Raw genomic sequence first — 18162 nt, 5'->3', positions numbered from 1 at the left:
ACAAGCCCAGTTCCTTCAGGCTGTTTTCACAGGAGAGGTGCTCCAGCACTCTGATTGATCAGTCTTCTTGGCCTGGCTCTGGATCCACTCCAACATCTTCCTTGTGCTGGGGACCCCAGAGCTGGACACAGTGCTGCAGCTGGGAACTCATAAGAGCAGAGCAGAGGGGTACAAACCCTTCCCTCTCCCTCCTGCCACCCATTGATGGAACCCAGGATGCTGCTGGCCTTTCGGGCTGCAAGTGCTCCTGGTCTGTTGGTGTTGATTAGAAATAGCACTTGGGGACACGGCTGTACTTCAGGGAAGGTCTACAAGGCAAAAGATTTCCTCCATTCCAAGCACAGACACATAATTCACATGAATTTGTAGATGTTAGTGTTAGTGATAGTGTTAAGGTGCCCTTCTAGCAGCGGCTGGTGTTGAGGGATGCAAGGCTCTCCATATCCTGTGGCTGCCGTCTCCCAGTTCTGCCACCAGTATGTCCAGCTTACAGGGGTGAGAGGTCCCCTAGCAAGCACCGGGTGCCAGCAGGATACATGAGCGAACGGCAACCTTCCCGTCGTGCTTCCCCCTTTCCCAGTAATCATAAATAACCTTCCCCTCTGAGTGCCCCCCCCCCCCGCCCCCTTCGCTGAAGGCCGGCCGCTGCAGAACGCGGCAGCCCTTATCAGCGCTGCCACCCGCCCGGCTGGGGCAGAGGCGGTGTCCTGGGGAAGGAAGGGGTTGTGCCAGGAAAGGGGGGTTGGGGGGAAAGAGGGTTTTGCGGGCAAGGGCTCTTCGTTGGAGGGACGAAAGGGGCTTGGCCAGGGCAAAGCGATAAGGGTCGGGGGCAGGCGCTCGGCACAGCGCGACGGTCTCGGCCGGGGGCAGCCGCTCACTCCCTCCGCGCCGCTCGGGGATGCGGAGGCGCCGGGGCCGCGCGGCAGCGAGGGGTGCGGAGGCGGCGGGGAGATGAGCGCGGGGCGCGGCCGGGACCTGGGGCCGCGGCTGCTGCTGCTGCTTCTGGCGCTGCCGCTGGGAGCGGGGCTCCCGGGTGAGTGCGGCCCGGCTCCAGGGAGAGCGGGGGGCTGCTGAAGGGAGGGGGTGCACCGCTGGTGGACGGCGGGGGTGGGAGCGCGGTATCTCCCGCGGCAGCAATCTGAGGAGGGCGCTCCCGACTCTGATCGGAAGGTAGAGAGGCGTCCTCAAAAAGCTTCTAAGTTTGGTTTTGTAATCGGCGTTGGCTGTGGCGGTGGTGCTGACGGGGTTTTTGCGTGAAAGCTGCGGGGTTGGGGTGGGAGCCGTGCTGCTTCCCATGAGTTCCGTGCACCGTGAGGGGAAATCTCCGGTGAACCCACCGGAGACTGGGGCATCGGGGCTAGCTGGTGTCGTCAGCTGCCTTCTGACTTGACGCATGATACGTGTTTGGAAACCGTGTAGAAACACACAGAATTTTGTAACGCGTGCGGTAAGATCTGCATTTTGTAAGAACCACAGCGTCTCTATCAGCCCTGACCGCCGTAGGAAGGTGAGAACTTCACACTGCTGCGACAGCGCCCGCTGCTCCCACGAAACACACAGCGGCTGTGAGCGTGGCCATGCTCTGCATGCAGCCCGTCCGTCCTGTGACTGACTGGTCTCTTGGAAAGTCCATGTGTGCCTGAAGGTAGAGAGACAAACTGGCAAAGAGCAGAGAGAAAGGCACAACGTGCCCCAAAAGCATGAATGCAAGTAACTAACTCTGAATGTTATTTTAGTTTATATATCCCTATCAAATTACGCTGCATTAGGTTGCGTGCAGTCATTTTTATGAATCCCTTTCATGGCGTTTGTGTATTGATGAATACGATACCACCAGAGAGCCTGACAGAGAGCCTGGTGCACTGAGGGACATGGCTAGCAAGCATGATGGGGGTGGGCTGGTGGATAGGCTTGGTGATCTCAGTGGTCTTTCCTAACCCTAACATTCTGTGATTCGTTCTTATGATTCTGTGAGTAAATAATAGAAACAAAATGAGTAGCCAGTATGGCTGCCATGGAAGTACAGCAGGCCTGCTGTCCAGGAAGAGATGGGTGAAGAAAACTATTGTAGTTACATTGTTTAATCCTTTTTTCTATGGTTTTCCTTCGAGTTTGAAAATGAACTAGGAGGAGATAGGATTTTGTTCTGCGTTCCAATCTGGACTGGTTTTATTTACATTTAGGACTGTTCTAGCTACCCATTGCAGACCAATTTTATAGCCCTAATTTTAGTTTTTGAAGTAATTTTTTCCTTTTTGTTCTGGTCAGTTTTAGATGTCTGCGCAACTTGCCACATTCATGCTACGTGTCACCAAATTGAAGGAAAAAGTGCCTGTATCTGTAACTATGGATTTGTGGGCAATGGAAGAACCCACTGCCAAGGTAGGCTGTGTCAGTAAAATGGCAAGAAATTATGTGCATCCCTAAAATGACCTTTTGGATAATCTTTCTGAATTCTTCAGAGTGTGGTAAGAGCTTTGTCATTTGTGGAGTGGTTTACTCTGTATTTATTATCAAATCTCCAGAAAAAAAAAAAAAATAGAAAAAGAAAAAAAAATCAGTTTGACTTCATTATTCCTTTCAACATATGTATTCTTGAACTGAGGACTAGATTATACCATAGAATCAGCAATCTTCACTGACTTTTTTTCTGGTTATCTCAGGATAGTGGGTAATTACAGTTAAGTTTTGTAAGCTGAAAGCCTATTCTTAGTGTGCAAATAGACACAGATGTGTTAAGTGTGAGTGTTTCCTATGAGAGATGTTCCATGTTTTTTATTACTATTGTTGGTTAACCGTAACACCCTTCTGGTGCAATTTCACACAACAAATCAGTCTGTGTATCAGGAGTGATGTCAAGTTCTGTGTCTGAGCATGTGTAATAGCTTACTTGTTAGAGGGAGGTTCTTCACCTCTGGTCTCCACTCCACAAAGGAGGTGCAGAGGATATTCTGATTTCTAATCTCTCTCCAATGTGTTTGTAAACCTGCTTTTAGATAAAGATGAGTGCCAAATAGGAGCCAGCAAGATCTGTGGAAATCACACGCTGTGTCATAACACACATGGAAGTTTTTACTGCGTTTGCCTGGATGGATTCCGGGCCTCCAACAACAACAAGACATTTATTCCCAATGATGGCACCAACTGTACAGGTAGGCATCAAAGGAATCTTGGCCAGCAGGAACACAGAACTCTGTTTTCTATTTCAAGAGTCTTTCTTATCCGCATAGAGATTGCTTCCCAAAGCTGTATCACAGCACTTTCTGCTGTATGATGCACATAAACTCTCTATATAGCTGGGTCCTTTGGTGATTCATTAAAAAAAGAAAGATTTGCTATGAACTGCATGCATTGTTTCTCTGATTTTTTTAGATATAGATGAATGTGAGGAGCCTGGGCTGTGTGGTTACAATGCAAGGTGCGTTAATACTGAAGGAAGCTATGAGTGTTACTGCAACGATGGTTATAAACTAGAAAATGGAGAGAATTCTTTTCACCCAAATGAGAGCAGTGCTTCATGTAAAGGTGAGAGCCTTTGGATGCTGTTTGTGCTAGCAGATAAAATCAGGCCTTTGGTGATGTAGTAGCACCTGCTGTGACCTGTGCTTCTCAGTAGCAGGCAGAAACCATCTCCATGGGCTTGATCTGCTGAATGATGGTTTTTCCCCTTGGGTTCAACTTTTTCCTGTGATGCCTGTGTTAGTGTCAGCATGGGATGGGATTGCTACAGACTCTCAGCAGTGGGTCGGGTGTGCAGCACCAGCAAAGCTCAGAAGTGCTGTAAAGATGATGTGGTTAGTTTATAAATAGCAAAGAAATGTGGTGTAACCATTTGCCAACATGATCACACTGCTTGAGGAGAAGGGAAGAGGTGAACAAATGGCTGTTGGGAAAGATCAAGTGAGTAAAACAAGCCCGGAGAGAGGAATAATAAGGTAATTATTTACCCATCTGTTGCATACTGTGACACCTGCCTGATTGAACTGCTTTGCTTTATATTGCTGGGAGGGGGAAAAAACGAAACAACCTTTCAGTTTGAAAATGTTCCTCCTCCTTTCTTCCCTGGGGTAGACTTAATAGATGCAAAGAGCTAGAAGTGTTACAGGTAGAAGGAGCTGCCTCGTTGGTAACTCAACTCTTCTTTCCCTGTTGTTGCAAGAGTCATCAGTGAAACTCACGGCCTGGTTTGCCCAGTTTATCCAGCTGGAGCGCTCTGCTTAGTTTTGGTTATGTGCTGTGTTTTTGTGCTGTTAAAGCTTCCATCCTGCTCTTTTGCAGAAATTAGATGTGGCTCCCCTCCTGAAATGAAGCACGGCTACATTGTGGGGAACTACAGCCTGTTACCAGGAAGCACGGTTCACTACGAATGTAATGAAGGGTTTTACAGCAATGAGGGAAAGTCCTCGTATTGCACTGCGGACAGAGTTTGGGAGCCTGCCACTTTGAGCTGTAAAGGTGGAGTGAGCTTTTGTAGTTTTATACATTTATTGAATTCTCTGCTAAGGATTTAAATGGATGGTGAAGTGTGCTGGGGAAAGGTAGCAGACTTAAAAGAAAAATAAAAGAGAGAGAAAAAGAGGACAGGTTATTCCAGCTGTTTTGATGCTTGTATCCACAAGATTTCAATCCACTTCAAAATCAGTATGCCACGTGTAGCACAAACAGTGAATTCCTGCTTCTGTCAGGATTCTTTATAAAGGTTTCTTGTGAGAGCAGTCTTATTTTTTAATAATTACATAATAAAATTGCATTACTTCTTGTTTTTATAATGACATTTTCAGTACTGGTCTTTACACTTGTACAGGTGTATTCCTGTGTCAGTGCTTATCTAGAAAACCCCTAGTTTGCTGTAGTGGGAAAGGCCATGGCATTAGGAAAAAAACAGTGACCTCATGAGCAAAGATTTCTCAGATAGCTTTTGAGGCTTTGTGTGAGGGTTGCAAAAGAGACTTTATGCCACCCCTTATCTCCAGATAGCTTTCATGATGCTGGGAGTTTTTTGTGATATCCAACACTTTCAGATCTCTTGGATGTGAAGTTTTCCCTGAGCTTCTTTAGGAGCTCAGTTTGCTTTGGTATTGTAATCACACATCTTGTTGAAATGCTGCTGCATACAGGCGTCTACATTATTGGCTGCTGAGTGATACATTATTACTCCTGAGTGATAAAATACATGAACACTGAAAACAAAGGAATTTAAGTCACTCATTGTTTTTGTTTTTGTTTTTGTTCTTTTTCCCCGTGTAATAAGGACACTGAATTAAATAAATGAAAAGGAAGTTCTCTGTCTTAGAAGCTTTCTGAAAGAAACCTTGTGGAGTGCAGCTCTCCTGAATTATTGATGCCTTTTTTCAGTAGTACTTTTCAGTGACATTTTTGTCACATAATTTTTTAAAATTTCTGCAGCCAAACAGGAGATCAGGCTGAAGTTTCTGAGCACACCTCCAGTAGCTAACTGAAATAAAACACATTAAACCCCCAGAAAGAGCCCATGAGTTGGAAAGACTAAGTATTTCCCCTCTGCACTGCAAGGTCTTCTCCTGGATTTCAAGCAAGACTTCTCCTTTTCTGAAACCAACCTGACTCTCTCTTTTATTATTATTAATATGTTTAGTTATATATCTTTAAAGGCACCTTTAAATAATTATTAAGGTCCAGCAAATTCCCCGATGAGTTTTCATCATTACTAACTGAAGAATTTCTCCTGGCGAGATGTAATGTCTTCACATTCAGCAAAATCAACAAGTTTGTCTTTTGCCTTCCTTCCTATGGTAATTTATGAGTTTGTTTCATGTGATGCTTAAACTGGCCATTGGTGCTGGCCAGATGAGGGAGAGGTGGACATAACTCACTTTGTTTGGAAGCAGCACTGGAGTAGATACAGCTATGTCTGTTTCAGGGGCATGCCACTGGGGACTTGAGGGAGAACTGGATAACTGCAGAAGAGAATTGATAGTAGTGAAATAAATTGGTAAACATGAATGCAGCCATCCTGACATCTGCTGCTGACTAACAGTTTATTTTCCTCTTTCTTTCTTTCTACCAATAGGTGTGGATTGTGGAGTTCCACCTTCTATCTTAAATGCACACCAAACATCTCTAAGTGGGACCACGTATGGAAGTGAAGTTACTTACAGTTGTGTTCATGGTTACTTTATTGCAAGTGGCAATCGGACTGCAGTGTGCAATGTCAGAGGACAGTGGGATGGTGCTGATTTGGTGTGCAAAGGTAAATCAAGTCTTTCTTCAGAGTAACAAGGGTAGATATCATTTCAGACATTACTGTAAAGCAGCCACACAGTCATCAGTTAGAGACACCTTCATGTGGGGATGTGGTATACACAGTGTTCTGGGAGATTAAGTGCAATCAGAATGACAGCCATATTATAAGGAGCTTCTTTTATCTGTGATGCTAATGAAGGTGCATTAAATTTTTAATTACCCTTCTAATAAGAAAAGATACTTTTTCGGCATTTTTTGTATGCTAGATTTTGGGATCTCTATGAGATGATAATTCTCCCAAAATTGCTGCTAGCTTAGAATCTAGCCCATGGTTGAAGCCTCTGTTCAGAATTTGAACCATCACTAGCTGTTAGCTTCCCCTTAGAATTCCCTTGTTCAGACAGCTTCCAGTTGCTAACTGTGATTGCTGAAACTTGTAGTTGTTATTTGACATGATTTATAAATGATTTTATTGTTATGAAGAGTGTAGCCTACCAGTTTCCTTGTTAAGAGGAAACATAAGCGTACATTAAAAAATGCGCTTTACCTCCCCAGAAATGTGGGTAAGTACAGTCTTCAGTTAGTTTTTACACAGGCACAGTTTTACTCACTCATTTGCAACGCAGTGTCCCAACAACTCAATCCAGCAAAGCCAGGTCTTCTCTTCATTGCAATGAAACGTAGTCTCCCTACTATTAAAATCTTTCTTACTGTTCTTGTCCAGGGCTGCCTACCTAAATAGGGGGTTTTCCCTCTTACACATACATGTACTTCTGCATCTCTGCTTTACAATCTCATTACTGGATGGCTGTGTGTATAGCTGTAGTTATGGAGTGGTATTTTTTGCCCCTCATCACATCATGTGTGTTTTTTTCTGTCCCAGAAATAGATTGTGGCAAACCTTTGCTGATTCCACACACAGAAATCATCTGGGACAATTCTACCACTCTGTTGAGCAGAGTGTTCTATAAGTGTAAAGAAGGATATTATTTCACTGGAGAGAGGAATTTTTCAGAATGCACACTGGATCAGAAGTGGGAGAGTATTACTTACACATGCAAAGGTAAATATTACTGTTGGAAATTCTTCTGGGATATGCTATTTAAATAGTTTCTAATTCCTGTTCTTGAGGTAGCGTGAATGGAAGGCAAGAAATCCTTTTTTAATTTTCAATGGATAGAACATGGTAGTACTTTGTGGTGGAAAAGTCAAGAAAAACAATGTTAAACATACAGCAGTTTCTAGTGGAGCTTGTGGTTAGATCTTTCTGTAGCTGCCTTGCTTTTTATCTCAAACTGGAAGGGACTCATACAACTGCAGTTCCACTGCTGCATTGAATCCTTAGCATTAAAAGACAGAAAACAGTAGAGAAAGTGGGATTTAGTAACACTCTGCTGGGGGCCTGATAGGGTCATTGCAATGGGTGTTACAGTAAAGCTGGTGGAATTCAGTAGTCCTTTCTCTTCTCCCCTCCTAATACGCAGAATAGATTTGGTTTAGGGTTGCCTTGTCAGCCAAATCTGCTTCTCTGAATTTCAGTTGAAGAGGATTTTCTTTCAAAAGAATGAGAGCCGAGAAGGGAGGTTTGTGAGGAAGGTGCTGTCTGTTTCACGTGGTCTTGGAAGCAGGACATAATGACATATAAATAACAGTTAAGAATTAGCAGGTGTTTGGCAGTTGTGCTCAAGTGCTGTTCTTTGTATGAAAGCGGTTTAATGTGGTATCTTTGTGGCAGTCCAGATCTCATTTCTAAGCAGCAGCGCTGTCTTCTGCAGATGACAATGAACCTCCGGCTTTATTTCCACCATGTGTTTTCCAGAAGGACTGGAAATGTGCCTTCGACTGCTGCTACTTCACAGACCCAAACCTGTACAAAGCACTGCCACTTGATGCCTCTGTTGCCTCACTTGATGTCTTGGGGATGCACTGGGGATACGAACCATGTGACATCACATAAAATCAGCACACAGAAAAACAGTTCTCTCACTTCTTATAGTGCCCTGGTGGAAAACGGAATGGCTGTTGTTTAGAATTCACAATTCGTGTTTGATTTAAGCAATTTGCATGGCTCTGTTTTCTGAATTGGCTTTGAAGGGAGCACTATGTGGACTGGGTAGGTTAATCAGGTGGATACGTTTCTGCGATGCCAAGAGGTATCTCAAGCACTGAAAGCTTTGAAGGGCCCAAACCTGCAGAGTGCATGCACAGGAGTACTATGGATTTCAGGAGGGGCTTTGTAGGAGACAGAAAGGTGGATTCCAGCTGTAGCTGTTAAGCTAGACAGCAAAAAAAATGTAGCTGTGAACAAGTGGAATGGAAACAGGAAGGGTCATCCGAAACAGAAATTATGAATGAGAAATTAGTGCAAAGGTTTTCAACCCCTTAAAGTAGTATGTTTTTAATACTCGTTAGCAGTGACGAGTGACTTTCAAACGAAATGAAATTTCAGTGAGTGTCTTTCAGATGTGCATGACCTTGAAGGTGTCCATGATTAATCAGTGTTCTCTCATTACACTGGAAGAAAATCACGCAACATTCCAAAATAAGTTCTGTTATAGTAAAAAGGAAAACATTTCTTTTTTTCTACTGCCTAGAAAACTTCATTAGAAGTAGGGAAGAGGTTAAGGAATTCCCTCAGACATCTTCCTATTGACCAGTAATAACGTCTCAGTCAGCCACTGCAATGGAATGCCTTTTATTTGCATTCCTTTTTGACTGAAATCCTTGGAGTATTGTGTGTTTGTGAACATTTAAAAGTATCTACTTTAAATATTTCAAAAATTGCTTTTAAAAATTAATTTTACTTAGGGGTGCTGATTGGAATGAACCATCAGCAGTGAAATCTGGCAGTAGTCAGCTGAAGTGCAGCCTTTTTTCTTAACCCTTGATGTAAACTCATGAGATTGAAGTGCCGGGAACTTATCAGCAGTTAAATGCTCACTGTCCATCATAATGAATATGTAAGTCTGGACATCCTGTACAGCTTGTCCTGGAAATGCTTATTTTTCTTCTGTGGAGGAGGAATCTGTCATTTCATTTATTTTTGTTTCAGGAAATTACTTGGCAAATCTGGGATCTTCTATTGAGAGGGAAAATAAGGTACTCTTGTGGGAATCATATTTTAGTTTGTTTCAGGGAAGGGATTTAGGTATAGCATGCTATAGCATGCAGCAGTGGAATAGAAGGTAGTCTACAGTAAGAAGCTTTGTTTTCTGCTTGTTGGGAATTTTGGAGAAGAAACTGTCCAAGCTGAGCTAGTTTTGGTAGTAATGTTTATCTCATCTGAACAGATTGTTTTACTTATGAGCACCAAGTGTTACGTATGGTTACATAAGAACTACGTTTGCATTCTTTATTGAATGGAAATTCATAAAATCAGTCCTTCCCACTCTGCTTTTTGTTGTTGAGTGGAAATTCATTGTAGCTGTGATAATTGGTGCCTTGGTTATATCTGTTTGCTCCCAAATCTGCACTTGCAAAGGGTACAGTGTGCAGTGTATGTTCCAAGCCATTGCCAAGTTTCAAGGAGTAACTTTTATTTGAGAAGAATGGGGAGAGGTGTTGGAGCATATTTGAAATGAAAGAGTAAATTGAGTTGGTTCTGCCTTTTAGCAAGCTTGGATACAAGAGCTTCTTAATTAAATGTCAGGAAGTGATGACAGTGATGTAAAAACTTTTCCCCTCCTTATATGTGTGTATATGCTCTTATGTACACCAGCCCATCCAACCTAACTTTTGAGACCTTGCCTCTTGAACATGCAGGGAAAATTAAAAGTAATTACTTTTGTATGCAGAAAAGAGAGTGTCTAGAGCACTTTCGTATGATAATTGGATAAACTTCATATTTTTGAGGAAAATGGTTCCTATTGCAGCTCTCTTGGTTCTGTTCACAGAGTCCCCTTCTTCCAATTTCCTACTCTGAAGACCTAGAGATAGCCCTGTTGTGGAGAGTTTTCATTTATCTTCCTGTAAGAATTTGCCCTAGCTCTGGCTACAATGTATAGAATCATGGAATCACCGTATCACCAAGGTTGGGAAAGATTTCCAAGATCACCCAGTCCAACATATCCACCTACCACCAATATTTATGCACTAAACCATGTCCCTTAGTACCACATCTGTGTTTCTTGCGTACCTCCATGGACAGTGATTCCACCACATTCCTGGGCAGCCCATTACAGTACCTAACCACTCTTTTGGAGAATAAATTTTTCCTAATATCCAACCTGACTTTTCCCCTGGCTCAGCTTGCAGCCATTCCCTCTTGTCCCATTGCTGTTACCAAGGAGAAGAGGCCCACCTTGTCCATGTCCCATTGTAAGGCTTTCCTATCCCCAGGCAGATCTTGTTGTCACCTGCAAACTGCTCTTCATTATTACAGTCCCAGAAAACTCCTCTATGCTTGTCTTCTGCATGGGTTGTTCATTGCAGTACTATGCTTAACATCTATTGATGAGGGCAGTGACAATAAGGGATCTAAGAAAGGAAAACAGTTTACCCAGTTTCCTTATTTTTATCCAATGAAAATTTGTGTTAAATAATAGCTTCTCAGTATTTAAATAAGTTTTCAGTATCCCCATTCACTATATTCTTTAGAAATGCATTTACTAAAGCTTTCCTGGATGTGTTAAATAAAATGAATCCTATGCAATGGAAGCAGCTGCCGCACATGGGAAGGAAGAATACATGAGCATGAAAAAAAAGATGGATCTGACCTGTGTAGGAAGGTGGTGCACATTCCTTGCAGAGCAATCCAAAATTCAGGCAGTAGGAAATAGCTGCTGGTAGTCAAAAGGGGAATTTAACCCCTGTTCCCTTTAGTGCCAAGTCTGACAGCACAGACTTTTTACTGATTGGTTGTGAGAGCCTCCAAAAGTAGAGTCAGGCAGTACAGATGTCAGCAGTTTGCAGGTTTTAGTGCACAGGGGAAAAGGTGATTCAGCCCCAACATACTATGAACCTGGAACTCAAACTGAAGCTTCTCCTCTCCCTTATCAGCATGCAGTGTATCTCATGCTGATGTTGGAGCTTCTTATGTATCTTAACTTTACACATGCATGCTCTTTTTTACAGTGCTTCATACTTAATACGTTGTGAACTGTCTCTTTTTCTCTAAAGATTAATTTTATGTTTCAAAATGTTTCATTCTTCTGTGATGTGGCTCCATATCTACAAATAGGGATTGGCTGCATGTCTTGACTTCTGAAACCTGAGTGTTATGAATATAGCTATGTCCCAAATGTCTATTGTGTGTCAACACTGAAAACCCTATGAGATGGATATACTTGCTGATTTCTTATAAATGCTTTTTTAGAGATATGAAGGCATGGAAGAAAGAGCAGCTTAATGAATCAGTCCAGAGAAGGCATGGCAGATTTTCCACACCTGTGTACTTTAAACCCTCTCAGTTGCATGGATATTATCTTTATTTTACAGCTGAAAAGATGGTCCTTCCTTGTTTTTCCACGTTCAGATTTTACTCATGATTTCATAGAATTATAGAATTGAGTTGGAAGGGACCCTTAAGGGTCATCTGGTCCACCTGTCCTGCAGTGAACAGTGACACCTACAGCTCCATCAGGTGCTCAGAGCCCAGTCCATCCTGACCTTGTACCACGCTTTTTTCCAAGACTCCTTTGCAGTATGGGAGTACTAATTTCCTCTTCTGAGGTGTTTTAGTAACTCACTTTTTCATTTGGAGTTGTTTTTCATTTGCTTTCACTTTCCCTTTTTCCCCTGTGTTTTATCCTTATTCCCACTGGCTGTTTTCCCCTCTAGCTAGATGTCAGTTCTTACATTTTCAATTGTGCAATAAATACAGAAAGACAGCTGGGATGTCTCTCTGTTGGCAGTGTCAGTAATTTCCACACATCAGTGAATGGCTTAAATGTCATTCTCCTCCTAATTTTTATTCCCAGCCATGTGTAAGTAATTCATGCCAGGAGATATGATCTTAATAGAAAAGGTGTCACTCACATCTGTAGGCACTGATTCAAAACACACGGTTCTGTAGGAATAAGGACCCCATCAAAACAATTATGATAATTATAGTCATCAATGAACAGGACCTGAGTGGCCTGAGTTCTTGCAAAGGGCTAATTGGATATGTCAAATCCAGACGTGTGGCAATCAAATAATGTCTTTAACTGCTTGGAAAAGCACAGGTGGAGTCTGTTTTGGGAGGTGCTGCTCCTTAGATCAAAGCGATACACAGCCCGGCAACACGTAAATAAAGTAAAATAAAAGAAGTACAGCTTTTTGCTCATTGAACTGCTTAGGCTTTTTGCTTGTTTGAAACCAGCTTGTGATTGGCACATAGCAGTCTATAGAACCTCTTTCACCTATGGAGTAGATGATATGCATTTCTAGTCCCAATCCAGGTAATCCCATCTAATCTCACACTATTGACTGATACATCTTTCCACTGTAAGTAGACTTACAGCCATATCTCTTTATGATTTTTGGTAGTCTTGTTCAGTACATGAAATACACTGCACGTGATTGTTTTCTGGTAACATTTCTAGACCAAAGAAACAGTAAATCATTACTATCTGTCTCCTTGCCATGTGGTTGTCTTCTGCCTACAGACTTGCTGTTTTTTGTGGGTTTTCTCTGTGTAATTTTAGAGCAGGAGGTGAAAATTTGTAATCTTAATTAAGCCGGAAGCAAGAATGAACAAAAACCTCTTAAAAAAACAACACACTACATTTCAAGATAGGTACAAATGCTGAGGGTGTCTCTTTCTAAAATAAATTCTGTGTATACCTGCAAAAAACGTACCATGGAAAATGGATTTTCCTGTATGCTGTGGAACAGGTGCCTTGAAGCGGATTGAGCAGAAGTCCCTTTTGAGATACTGTTTGTCTGAACATGTGTGTAATACATGTTAGTAGCAGGCGGCATTTGCAGAGTCTTTCACAGGTTTCACGGGGTAGAAAGTGAAAAGCATATGAAAAAAGGAAGACAATATTTTTTATCTCTCATAAATTGTGTGGGTGAGTGAAAAACAGCCTGTGGACTCATGTGCATGTGTGGATATCCCTTTAGCTACCTGCAAAGGGCAGAATGGCAGGTTGAAGCTGGTTCTGTCTGCGTGCTGGTAAATATCATTTTTTATTCAAGCAAGCTGGGGAGTATCTCTTTGGTAAAATGTACCTCAGGCTCACCTTAGTGGCAGTCAAGTGCTTTTTCAACTGAGGACTAATGGATGGTATATGTGAAAGAAGTCATGTGGTCTTAATGACTGTTCAGACATACATTGTCTGCCTATTATGTTTCACTCAGATTCTGCAAATAACAGTTGAGTGCTGGGGCCTGAACTGACAGAGGCTGAGGATATAAGAGTGCAACAGCACCAGGTTTCAGAAGGTCAGCGTGACAGTGCAGGTGTTTACGTATTGGCTGTAATTAATATGAAGGTTTTTCTGTGCGCTCAAGCAGAGGGAGAAATTCTTCCTAGCAATGCTTTTAAAAATGGAGCAAAGAAGGCATTGATCTTCACTTCTTCTTTTTCTTCTTACAGTCAGTTTCTGTGGTTTTGCTAGCATGATTTCACCCTCCATGGTCTTGCTGCACTGCTGAATCACTCTGTTGCTTGCTTTTTGTGTTCTCCCATTTGTGCTCTGTTAACCAGCACCTGCCTTTCCTGGAAGCTGATAGCCAGGTGTTAGTTGTGTCTCTCAGCCCTATTCCAGACTTGCCTTTCAGTGTCTGACTCACCCAGGGTCTTTTTCCAGACTGTTCCTCTGATGCTTGGCCATTTGTGTGTGGTTTTGAGGACCCTTTCCTTTGGGATGGGATGGATGTTGTGAAGGTAAACTGGGCGCCAGCTCAGCAGCATTGGCATCCAGTGTCCTAACTGGCCAATCACAGGTTGAAATTTTTAGTACCTGTGAAAAGTCTGCCAGCTATACTATGGGCATATGGTAAATGCATGGTGGCCTTGTCCTTTGGAAAAGTGCGGAACTCTTGACAGTACAGACAGGTGTAGCTACAGAATAAAAAATGCTACTAGTGCTGTTTGCTTCCTTCCAAGGAGGCCACTATATAAGACATGTTTCCTTGCTTGAATACCTCATACTGTCAGTTTTTCACTGTCTTCCTGAGCAATTTCAGAGATTGCTTTTTTTTTTTTTTTTTAATCCCTTCTTGTTTTGCATTTTCGTGTGTATGTAAGTAGAATCATAGGTAGAGTCATCAGGGTGGAAAAGTCCTTAAAGATCAAGTCCAACCACAGCTTAATCATACTACCCTAACAACCCTCTGCTAAATCAGTATTTCCCTTCCTGCTATACTCTATGTGGGTGACCACTGCCACCCATTTCTCAGTAAAAATGATTTATTAAATTGAAGTGCTTGATTTAAAAAAAAAAAAAAAAAGAAAAGAGTTGGATGTGTTCTTTCATTCTGTGTTAGGGCAGCAGCGCTAATACCATGAAATTTCTAGGCATTGCTGTGAGACAAGTAACAGGAATAAACATTTAAATGCAGTGAATCACGCAGCCAGCTGTAAAGAAATTGCTGTGGGGATGGCATGCAGGTTCTTTTTTTCCTCTCTCCTGCAGGAGAGGAAAGTTTCAACAGCAATTTGGTATTTAATGACAGCCTGGAATGGGGGTATATAAATGAGTTAGTAGGTAGGAAAAACTGATCTAGTGAGTGAAGCATCTGTTTGCTGGACACTTGGGGATGTTGGTATTGTTTGAAAATAGTTTTGTGGCAGCTTTAATAAAAAGAAAAGAAAAGAAAAGAAAAGAAAAGAAAAGAAAAGAAAAGAAAAGAAAAGAAAAGAAAAGAAAAGAAAAGAAAAGAAAGGAAAGGAAAGGAAAGGAAAGGAAAGGAAAGGAAAGGAAAGGAAAGGAAAGGAAAGGAAAGGAAAGGAAAGGGAAAGGGAAAAGAGAAAAGAGAAAAGAAAAGGGAAAAGAGAAAAGAAAAGGGAAAAGAGAAAAGAGAAAAGAAAAGGGAAAAGAGAAAAGAAAAGGGAAAAGAGAAAAGAAAAGGGAAAAGAGAAAAGAAAAGGGAAAAGAGAAAAGAAAAGAAAAGAAAAGAAAAGAAAAGAAAAGAAAAGAAAAGAAAAGAAAAGAAAAGAAAAGAAAAGAAAAGAAAAGAAAAGAAAAGAAAAGAAAAGAAAAGAAAAGAAAAGAAAAGAAAAGAAAAGAAAAGAAAAGAGAGAAGAAAAAAGAAAAAAAAAGAAAAACAACAACAAAAGCCAAGGGCTGTACTTAAGTGCTTTAACTGTTACATTTCAGTTCTAAATAGCATCTTCAAAATAGGAATTTGGGGGATTTGCCTCTATATTCCTTTATTTCAGTGACAGATTAATGTCTGTGTGCAATGAAGGACTCACATGAAATAGTAGTGAAGTGGACTTATGGAGGAGGAGCTGTGCCTGCCTTTACACCAGGGCATTACACCAACTTATTCATGAATGTTTCTGAAGCTTCAACCATGGCTGTCATATAAATCCACTTTGTGATTTCAGTAGCTAGTAAGGGTATCTTGGCTTAGAATCAGCATCAGCTTGGATTTGTATGACCTTGTTCATGGTAGTAAATCTGATAAGAAAATGCGGCAGAATTTTGCAGTGACATATTTGAGGGCTTGTGAAGGCAAGGAGAGGATCAGATACCTTCCCTGTCAATGTAAACTCCATCCAGCTATGTTCTTGCCTTTGGGAAGATATTTGATTATCTTGTCATGTGAAGGCAACTGCTCTGTGTCTGATGACTTCAGTGAGAGAAATGACTATAAAAAGAATGGATGAGTAGTTCTTTCTGGCCATGCTATTTCTCTGAGACACGAGACAAATCTGGGTTTGTAAATGAGGGTTTGTTTTTAAATTGGCTTACCCCTTTTTAGTTGTGAAAAGATCTTTTAATACATGTTGCCTTTTTTCTTTGCTGTTTAATGCAGTTTCTAATGTATGAGATTCAATGGTCTACAAAGTTTTCAGGTTCATTTGTGAATGGCTCATGCATAAAAAGAACATTGCATCTCATGAGAGCCAGATGCTGGCAGCCAAGTTCAAGGAGAGTATAGAACAGGTGGCATTAGTTGTGGAACTGGGGCATTGTTTCTTGCTCTTTGTTTTTAGTTTTTACCACTATAATAGTGTCATAAGCACAAGTTAATGGATGTATCTGTCCAGGAGTACCTGCTGATGATATGAGTGCAGTGTATTATGACTAAGAGAAGCAACCAAAGCAGAGCAGAATCTCTCTACTTGGTTGTTCTTTTGTCTGGGTTCTGGTCCCCCTGAAGTCTGATGGGTTGAATGACCTAGCTCCTTTTTGTTTTCATTATTCATGATATTTTATATGATGGTAGCTCCGTGTTTAAGAACTTTACAGCCATTAGATCAGAATGTGCTTTTTCATTTAACCTCGCACTTTGATTTTAAGAGTTAAGGCTAATCTTGCCACCCAATTTCTGCCTGCTTTGTTTTATTTACCATTTATGAAAGAAACTGGGAAAGTGCAGAAATAAACAGTTGCTCCAAACATATTGAGGTCTATGTGAGAAATAGTAACTATTTTTGTTCTGTTAACTGTTTTTTGTTCTCACAGAGGAGGAACTATTCAGTAATTTGACTGTATTCAATGAAACTTGTCTGAAGTGGCAAATGAAAACTGGAAGACTGGGAGTGCAGAAAACTTACACAGTAAGTGAGGCAGCATTTGAGGCTAAGAGAAGCCTTGTTCTAGTTACTTTCAGTGAGTCACTACTGGAGATCATTTCTGTGGGTTTTGTTTGTATGGTGAGTTCTTGGCTCACTCTTCCCCATGAGCCACACAGGAACCTGAATGTGACTGTTCTAGGAACGAAACATATACCTATCCTGAATTTTGGAGAGACACAACCTTTTGCAAAATTATTTTTGTTAACCCTTCGACAGTTTCATGTTCTCGGCCGACGATGGGATGAAAAGGCATTCTCAGAAGATGTGATACTTAACATCACTATGAACGAAGATAATCCAAAGGTGTGTTTAGACCTCAACTCTGGCAGTAACTACGTGGTGAATATTACTACCATCTCTTCCACAAATGTACCTGTTTCAGTTACAGTAGCAGTTCAAACAAAGGGTAGGTTTTGTTTTGTATTCACTGTGCTCGTAGAAGAATTTAATCTGGTGCAGAATTAACTGTTGGATCCTTGCAGAGAGGTTAACAGTTTTTTGCTAGACAGGATCCTTTTTGTTCACTACAGAAGTGTGGCCACCTTCATCACCATCTTTTTCTGCAGGTGCTTTTCTTTCTCCTCACTTTAGCCGCTGAACCTGTACTCAGAGCTGTGACAGTAAGTGCCCTTCAGAAAAAAATGGGAAACATGCTTTTTCAGAATTTGTCCTTAGCTTTTGGCAGGATTGGTACAGTGGCATTGCTGGCTGCATGCAAGGATATCAGCCCATGGCACAGTGGTTACTATTTTCTGTTCCATGTCTTTATAACCAGTTCTGTGGGATAGTTCACTGTGGTAGAGTTGTGTGATACTGATCTAAGTGACGTGAGCATTACAGATAACGTCCTTATGGTTAGTGCTGATGAGCAATGTTCTGGCAGCTTTTCAGAAACTGCGAAAGGCATGTTCTAACTGCAGGATTCTGTAATACTTTGGTCATGGAAATCTGAAGCTTGCCTTCTGATATTTTAGTTGTAAGAGGACAGACCTTGAGAAATGAATGTCTTTGAAATATTTGTGTGGTTTTTTTTGTTTGTTTGTTTTGTTTTTTTAAATTCTCAAGAGTTTTTTTCCTGAAGGGCAGCAGCTGTCACAAATGATTCCTTGATAACTTTATTTCCATCAGAAACTCTGAACCACTAGATCTTTGTCATTACACCCTCCCTTCCTACTCTGAAGATTATTAGAAGTGGATTCTTCTTTATTTCATCTGCCTGCATTCAAATTGTTGAGGAATGTGAAGTTGCTGTAATAAGTTTC

At 41.5% G+C, this 18162-nt stretch overlaps 1 protein-coding gene across 1 annotated transcript in view; it reads left to right on the top strand.

The window, feature by feature from the left end:
- The first annotated feature begins 828 nt into the window (after positions 1–828).
- SUSD1 (sushi domain containing 1) overlaps positions 829–18162 on the top strand; it is a 36812-nt gene continuing 19478 nt past the window's right edge. The window contains exons 1-9 of the mRNA XM_072359946.1: positions 829–1033; positions 2269–2382; positions 2997–3152; positions 3373–3525; positions 4279–4455; positions 6050–6229; positions 7106–7285; positions 16788–16882; positions 17117–17306. Of these exons, the coding sequence (XP_072216047.1) occupies positions 952–1033; positions 2269–2382; positions 2997–3152; positions 3373–3525; positions 4279–4455; positions 6050–6229; positions 7106–7285; positions 16788–16882; positions 17117–17306 (1327 nt within the window). The 5' untranslated portion in view covers positions 829–951. The remainder of the gene's footprint in view (positions 1034–2268; positions 2383–2996; positions 3153–3372; positions 3526–4278; positions 4456–6049; positions 6230–7105; positions 7286–16787; positions 16883–17116; positions 17307–18162) is intronic.

This window comes from Excalfactoria chinensis, chromosome Z (assembly GCF_039878825.1).
Source record: "Excalfactoria chinensis isolate bCotChi1 chromosome Z, bCotChi1.hap2, whole genome shotgun sequence".
Taxonomy (NCBI): domain Eukaryota; kingdom Metazoa; phylum Chordata; class Aves; order Galliformes; family Phasianidae; genus Excalfactoria; species Excalfactoria chinensis.
This window is presented reverse-complemented; position numbering and strand designations above follow the sequence as displayed.